Source organism: Montipora foliosa, chromosome 10 (genome assembly GCF_036669935.1).
Source record: "Montipora foliosa isolate CH-2021 chromosome 10, ASM3666993v2, whole genome shotgun sequence".
NCBI lineage: Eukaryota > Metazoa > Cnidaria > Anthozoa > Scleractinia > Acroporidae > Montipora > Montipora foliosa.
This window is the reverse complement of record NC_090878.1, coordinates 26,807,155-26,815,451: the sequence shown is the minus strand read 5'-3', so window position 1 is coordinate 26,815,451 and position 8,297 is coordinate 26,807,155. Positions and strand designations below refer to the sequence as shown.

At 39.3% G+C, this 8,297-nt stretch overlaps 1 protein-coding gene across 1 annotated transcript; it reads right to left on the bottom strand.

Moving 5' to 3' along the window:
* Positions 1 to 1,153: 1,153 nt before the first annotated feature.
* On the bottom strand, positions 1,154 to 4,382 carry LOC137973591 (QRFP-like peptide receptor). Its single transcript, XM_068820435.1, has one exon. It carries the CDS (start codon positions 3,228 to 3,230, stop codon positions 2,232 to 2,234), a length of 999 nt encoding a protein of 332 aa, XP_068676536.1. The 5' UTR covers positions 3,231 to 4,382; the 3' UTR covers positions 1,154 to 2,231.
* Between the last annotated feature and the right edge of the window lie 3,915 nt (positions 4,383 to 8,297).

Here is an 8,297-nt window from a genome sequence, read left to right as displayed (position 1 = left end):
GGTGACTGCATTCAGGCATTTCCACTGGGTTTTAGGACGGATAGTTCTGATCATAGCACGCCCCTGTGTAGCAGTAGAAAATTAAGACTCGCTACTCATTGTCTTAAATCATCAAGTACGACGGGGCACACAATCCGTGGCGATTTCCATCAGTTCATCCTTCTTATATATGGAAATTTCCATATTATTATTTATCTCCAACAGATTTCCAGTTTCTATAGAGAAACTGCGGTGCTGCGTCGAGAGTGAAACATGGCAATTTGGTTTTATCAAACGAGTTGATAAAAAATCGAATTAATACCATGAAAGATTTGGGAAATCTGAGCAAGGAAATCTGACGTCTCGAGCATTAGCCCTTCATGAGAGCGAGTGAAGGAATTGTGGGTTGTCCAAATGACTGATCACTTAACATGCGTCTCAGCAAAAGTCATCGATTGCATAACGTGCACATTATGCAAGAATATCTACACAGGCGAAACAGGAAACCGCTTCTGCGAACAAAAAAAAAACACTCAAATTCGCCGAAACCAGTTTAAGAGTCTATCCACGAGAGCACCAGGCAGGCGTGACACATGCCATCTCACCGATTTCTCTCAAACTTTCATAGTTGATTAAGGTCATTAAGTTATTCAAGAGCCCCAAGTAGTTTGGGCCCCCGGTCAATCCTTGGGGTATTTGAGCTTTCACATCAAATCCCAGGGATAAACCCCCCGAAATTAGCTATAAGATTGTACTTCGAACAAAGATTCCTCACACTAACAGGATGCAGTGGATTTTCATCTTTTTTTCATCCAAAAATACTTTGAACCTTAAGCAATAAAAGGTCCAATGTTGGAGTGGTTTGAAATTATTCTCGCCAATGTGGAACATTTCAAAATTAACCATGTCACGCAACACTTTTAAGAAACCGCAAATTAGGCTTTTTAAATTGCAAATATCTCCAATGGGCAACATTGCATGCCGACAAACATTTAGTCACAGTAAAAGCCCATCATAGTGCTATATTTCTGACGAAAAAATTTTTGGCCTCTGTGAAGTACATTCCTCTGAAGTACGTGACAGTCCATGTTAATTGCGGCACTCTGTGCCCATAAGCTGCTGTTTGAGGAGCCGATTCGAATCGTTTAATGGCACCAGTGACGCCCATTTGTTTGTTTTTCAGTTGTAAAACCTTAAGAGATGTTTCTCAGCATAGTTAAGGAGTTAAATTAATTATATTAATTTTAAGATATTGACATTGTTTACTTGTTTACTAACAGTTGTTGTTAGTAAATCTAATAAAGGCGATACGTTTTATGCCGGAAGTAGACTGTTGAAAGCAAAGTGTATCAGGTATATTTTGTCACATTTTGTTACTTTCCACACTTATTAAATTCATTTTCAAACTTGGAATGCACTCGAGGTAATCTCCTTACAAGAAACAGAAGCCTTCGTGTAAATGTAGATGTGTTGTGTGACACTTGTTTTTGGTACATGTGCCAGTATATCTACCTGAATTCAGAAATAAAATTCACTGACTTCGAAAAAAATAAGTTCATCTTTGACAGGCAATCCACATTCTACAGCGAATTAAGTTCTTTTCGTTTACTTTTGTAAGGTATTTTTTTTAGATACAGATCTTTCAATTACCCTGGTGTAAACACACCAGCAACTAAAAGCAGCAACTAAAAGCTATGGCTGCCCAATTGTCATGTTCGTTCGCCTCACATTCCAACAGCACTTGCAATAAATTCAACTACACGTTTCAGCGCCAGAGTTTGGAATTGTTTGCCACCCCAAGTACGCCAACTGCCAAAAAAGCAGTTAAAAAGAAAGTACGAGAAATTCTATTTGCTATTTTTCATGCCGAGGACACTTATGTTGAAGCACCCACTCTCCTCTTAAAGATGGCAAAATATGTAAAGTAAATTAAATTAACTAACCTGTGACTTGTTGTAATATGTTGTAATTATTTTATTGTAATTGTTCACTTATTTCTTTTTTTTTTTTTCCTCTATTTCTTTTGTTTCATTTTTACTGATAATGACGTCTGATTTAAAAGCACAACCCGCCTCGATTAGGTCTGCTCTCTGCGGGTTGTGCAGGGTTGTCATTGTATTTTCTTCAACTAATAATAAAATCAATGAATGAATGAATGAGAGAAAATCACAACAGTACTTTCCTTTGGTTCTTGAATACCTTCTCGGAAATTTTTGTTGGAAACTTTCAGATGGACTGCGGTCGTGTTTGGATTAGCAAAGTCCTGACCTTCTACCTTCTTTTACGTTGATCAAATGAGAGGTGTTTGGCGGACTTCTCTTATTCAAGGTAGGGTTTTTATTGCTGGTCGTCAATGTTGCCTTCCGAAAATGTCCACAATTAAACCGTTCAAGAAATCGTCCAATACTCTCTCCGTAGATCCCATACAGGATTGGGTCTAAGGCCGTGTTTAAGAAGATTAGAAGTTGAGAGGCTCGCCAGTAATACCCACCATCGGTTAAGTGAAAATACATCAATGTTCGAATGATCATGAAAGGAGCCCAGCAAACTGTAAACGCCACGGTTAACGCCGCGAGTGTCTTGGCGACTTTTCGATGCCGATTAGACGACACTGTTGTAAAATCGTCTTGTGTTGGAAACACTCTTGAGCGTAACCTCAGAAAGATGGTACTCTGAGCATAGATCATGTATGTTAGAGGGACAATGAAAGTGCAGATTGCATGAATGCTGTAATATACTTGTTTTCCTAAATCTCCGAATGAAGCGTTGTTGCAAATTAATGAACTACTTGCATCTTGCTTAACTTCATAGGCGTAAAGCAAAGGCGATCCAATGGACAAGCTCGACATCCAAATGGCGACTATCTTTATGTATTCTTTGTTGGAACTTATTCTTGCCCTTAGTGGTGTAATAACAGCTTTTCGTCGCTCAAAGCTTAAAATGACAAGCGTGATTATTGAACTAGTATAGCACGCCTCAATCAGGAAGCTTTGTAGTTTGCAAGAAATCCTACCGCCAAGCCAGGTCCACAAGAACACCACGAAGTCCAATATACTGAGCACCGTAAAAGTAAAATCAGCTAGCGCCAAGTTTGCGATGAACCAGTGAATCGAACGTTGTGTTCTTTTGATCGTTCCGTAGCAAGTATATATAACGACCACATTTCCTATAGCAGAGAGCACAAACACCACAACATAGAAGCATACAAACGACACGATTACCGCTGTTGGAAATCCATCGCTCGTTGCCATATTTTTTGAAACACTTTTGGCCTTTCCCCTGGCTAGCACTGAGTGTTCAATCTAATGGCAACTGCCCTTAAAAGGGAGCCAGAGTATAATTTGATCGACAATTTACATAGTTGTGTCTACTTGTTAACACATTTAAAAAAACTTCGACTTAACCTTATTTTCCTGTGAGAACAAGAGCACATGCATTTGTGTTCGTGACTTGGATAATATTATGACCAATTAATTACGTTTAAGAGCAAGTCCTTCGTATATGTAATCCTTTTTCGAACTAAACGATCTCAATGCAAACCCTCTTTAAGGTTAAATAAACAGTAGAGGCATAGGTTTGATAGCCTCATCTGTCATCTAAAGCAGGTGCCAGCTTGCATTTTCTGAATCTGTTCCACTGTCCTCTTATCTGTTGATAGTAGGGAGCATTAGCAACGACAACGACGACGGCAAAAAACGTCACAAATTTGCATATTTAGCGGAAAAAACAATAGCTTTGCATCCTCTGTACGTGCGTTTTTCGTTTTTGTCCATTTCTTTGCCGTCGTCAGCAAAACAACAACGTGAAATAGCCAAATTTGAGGGTTTTTCTTAGGACGTCAGCACTTGGAGATAAATTTTGGTTTTCGCCCCTAAACTAAGTGTGACTCATATCGGTTTTATTCTTGAGGGACTTGCCACACATTTCTCATGTTTAAGAGCTTGGAATAGTCGCGAAGCGATTAAAATTTATGTTTTGATGAGATGGCGTTCGCGTCGTCGTTGCTAAAGCCCCTCTTACTGGATCAGCCAGACGTTGGGAGTGTAAAATAAACAACAACAATCTAGCTATATGTGTCTATTTTATCAACTTGATCAATCCGCCTCTGTATTTGAATGAAACGTCATTGATGTATTTCAATGCGCTTTATGTCCCTTTGTGGCGACTTTCCTTCTGCTGACTGGCTGGCCTAATGGTGAAGCCAAAAGGTGGCCATGTCATAGTTTCTACCTGGATATCAAATTGACAATTTTTATTCATTTACACACATCTGTTATTTTGTTTACGGCAAAAGATTTTATCAATTTTGTCAAAGCATATCTTTCTCGTTAAAATTAGCATTTTGAATCCCAAACAGGCATCAAGTTACCTGAATAAAATTGTCTTTTTACCTGAGTCCGCCATTGTATGTGGTCGTTCTGATAAGGCATGAGATCCGGTCCTTTTTACTACTTTGTTGATGAGAGTCAGTGCTAACTTAGGTCATTTTACAGTGTTCTGAATAATAATAATAATAATAATAATAATAATAATAATAATAATAAATTTATATAATACTCAGAACTTAATAAACAATTACTCACTTCCCTGCGAAAAACCTTATTTAAAAATCTTCAAGCGATAATTTCACTTAACATATCACTTGTGGAAAATAAAAAAAATTACGAATAACAAATTGGGTATATCCTTCGCTTTCGTCCTATATGAGAAGACACTTCCGCTGATCTTCAAAGCTTCAACTGTAACTGGTCGTTTATATTATTTTTATTATCGAAAAAATATATACACGTAAAAAGAAATTATAATATAGATTTAGCCAAGCCAAAAATCGGAGCTCCCTGGTTATTTGTTCTTAGTGGTTGTAGGGTTAGTGAAAATAAAAGGTTTCGAATTGTCCGCGTTTTGATGTTTCTGTTGCTGCTTTAAATAATTAAATCATTTTCTTTGTTTTATTATATAGAAAACTTAATTGCCTAACTAGTGAATTCAACGGTAAATTATACGCTGTCACGAAGAGATGAGTATAATATCGGTGTCTCGAGTGAAATATACTGTGGAATTCTTCAGTTTGGCAATGAATTTTCCTTGAACCGCATGAGTTTTAAAAGAAAACAAGCACACTCTCAGCGAGCGAATGGAAAAGGAAAAAACGTCATTTCAGAGTCAACTGTCAATAGCCAACGAATACGAATCACACTAAAATTAATAACCATTAAAAGAAAATTAGTTCAAGGTCAAAGAAGAGTTTTACTGATGTACTTTATTCCACTTTATCTCTTAAAACGAGATCATTCACATTTTGATGTATTTCATTGAAACACGCAAGGTTGGCTTGGAACAAGAATTGGCAAAATACGGCGATGCAACCAAGAAAGGACGAACTTCAAACAAGATCCACTCCAACACTTAAATAACCTTTAGGTGCCTTAAACAAACTTCTCAAAACGCAAACTAGTGGGATTTTCCCCTAATTTTACGAGAACTCATAGCGATGACGTGTTTATAACATAAGGATAAAATTTTCATGTCACTGTCAAGGTGCGACAAAAACCAGTTCGGATAACGGATTAAAAAGCATTTGCTCGCTCACCTTTTAGTGCAAAACAAACAAACAAACAAATGAACTCTTTTTTTACGTCCAAAAGAGTACAGATAATTGCTATTTAATTCCAGTTGACAATAAAAATTCGATTTTCGATTAAACCACCTTTTAAAAATACGCATCCACTTTAAATAACATATCTGTAAAAATAACAAACGGTTATAAAGAACTGTTGTTGTTGTTGTTGTTGTTGTTGTTGTTGTTGATAGCACATACTGGAATAACAGGACAAAGGATTCTGATGTTACGTAGGGCGGAAGCTCTATTTAATTAAGTTCATTAAATGCATTGGACGCATTAATAATGAGTACGGCATCAGTGTTGCTTCAAAGATAATGTTCATGGCCAGGACATAATTGGAGAGAACCGCTTGCCTCGATTACATCGGTCTTAACAACGTTGATGACTCATTTACCAATGAAACTTCTCATTACCTCTCCAACTCCGATAGGTCTGACTGCTCGTCCACCTTTATCAAGTGGAATCAAACGGCTGGCAAGTAGAGGCTCGATGGTTGAGGGATCAATATATGTCGAGAATAAGATCTTCGTCATTGTAGCTAGCGCTTCACATAACTTCCCAGATGATTCTTTAAACGACTTGCACGCAAGAATTCGTTAGAACCCGTTTGCATCAAGACCCCTTTGTTTTTAGTGCAGCTTCTCTAATCATATCACCGTCTATCTCACGGTAGAATGACTCAGGTAAATTATCATCAACTGGGCCGAACAGCAATGATCCTACTTTTGCTGGTTGTAGTGCAGCTGCCTCATGACAATGTCGGTTAGTGGAAAAATTCCTCCATCTAATGATTCATTTAGGAACCGTAAAGCTGAGTTGATTAAGCCTTCCATTATTATTTTAGCAAAATATCTGTCATGTGAGTTTGAGGAATCGCGCTTTCTAATGCCGCTCTGTAGTATCCTTCCTTCGCAAATTAGCTGGGTGATTTCACCGTCCTTCCAGAGAGCCATTTATTTATTTTGATGATCTCTTGCTTTAGACTTGTTGTTAGGTTTCTGAAGTCCTACAGCTAAAGGGAAAAATGCAACTTTCAAAGCAATATATGTTAACTGACCTATAAAATCCCTTCCTGTTTTACCTTCTGGAACTAAAAATACGTTGTTTCTCCAAGTTGTTATGTCATTGTAGGCTTCTAATGTAACTGAAGTTGTATTTCCATCTTTTCGTCGTCCTCAGGGAGTCAAGGTGGGTTAGTGGTTATCTATCGAGCCTCACACCACTGCGAGCCAGGGTTTTCCTCCCTTATCAAAATCGACTCACAGCTAATTAACATCTAGCTGCGGTGCTGTGCTCCGACATCAACATGGACTGTATCGCAGCAGCCAGAGACGCCTTTGTATGCTCTCAGCCCGATATCGTGGGCTGCGCCCTTCGCAATTCAGTCCTCAATACTGCAAGTAAAGGGTCATTAGCACTGCCAATTATTATGTGCAGTTGATAAACGTACGAATGCTAAAATAGAACCACATAGGGCGCGCAGCGTAACCTATGCGATCTAAAAGAACTATAAAATGGAAACTGCTGAGTTAAGAAATAAATAAATAAATAAATTAGCGATAAAATATAAAAAATCTTACAGACAATCTAAAGCTCTCTAATACTAAAACTATATTGAGCTCCTATACTATTCCCACGGGGAAAGTCAATTGGCGGTAGCTTTGAAAGTTCTCACTATGTTGAGAGAACTCGAGATGGTAGCCTTCTGAATCCTTCTCAAAACGTCATAGCCCCTACTGCCAAAGAGCTTCCTCATTGTCAGGTCTACATCCCTTGACCATTCAGCCAGCACGTCAATGATGATGTTACATGGTTCAACGTCATAGCCAGGGTACTGTTTCTTTAGCTCAAATCGCACTGGCCGTACTTGACCGTCTTCTCCTCGGACTTCTTTTCGCGATGCTCCATCCCCGGACAGGACATCTCCAAAGCCCACACCTTCTTATTCTTGTGGTCCACAAATCGAGCGTCTACTCTGTTAGCCTTGACAATGGTTAAACTGGAACATCCCAAAACGCTAATGCCTCAGAGGGCCCATAGACTGGTTTGGGTACTGCACACGAGTACTAGGGAGGGAATGAATCAATTAGCCTCATATCCCTAGTCATCTCGAAGAAGAGGACTTTCAGTGCTGCGTGGTGTCTTTCTAGATATTAAGACTGGGCAGGAACCCATGACCCGAAGCCTACATCTCCATTGTGTTGTTGTCACGGCGTTTTCACAGACCGATTTATTTTTAAATTGAATTTCCCGCGAATGAGACTCCCACAGGAGGCCGATGACCAATTACAAGAAACTAAACCAGTATGGGAGTTGGCAGCTCCGGGTCATGGGTTCCTGGACTGGGCCAGAGCAGAGCACCCTGCTAGCACATGCACAAGAGTCTCAGGAGCTTTCCCACACAGTCTACACGTGATATCACTCTGTGCTGCACCTGTTTTGTGGACTGTGTACACCTTATGGGGCGTAAGCTGCTCGTACAATTCTATTATCCCAGCGATGGTAAGGGTAGGCGCACAGGTCCAATCACGCAACCACGCAAAGCATCCACTCTGATTTAACTCACAGTCCTGCCACCTAGCCTGTAAGAACCGTCCATGCCTCTTCCCCTCTTTGATCTTCTCTTTCAGCTTCTCCATATCTGCCTTCTTGAGGTGTTCTTTCACCTTTGGCCCCTTAATCTCCGTCTCAGGAT

Excerpts from the sequence above, each read along its gene's own strand:
- LOC137973591 (XM_068820435.1), bottom strand. The coding sequence starts at position 3,230 with ATGGCAACGAGCGATGGATTTCCAACAGCGGTAATCGTGTCGTTTGTA.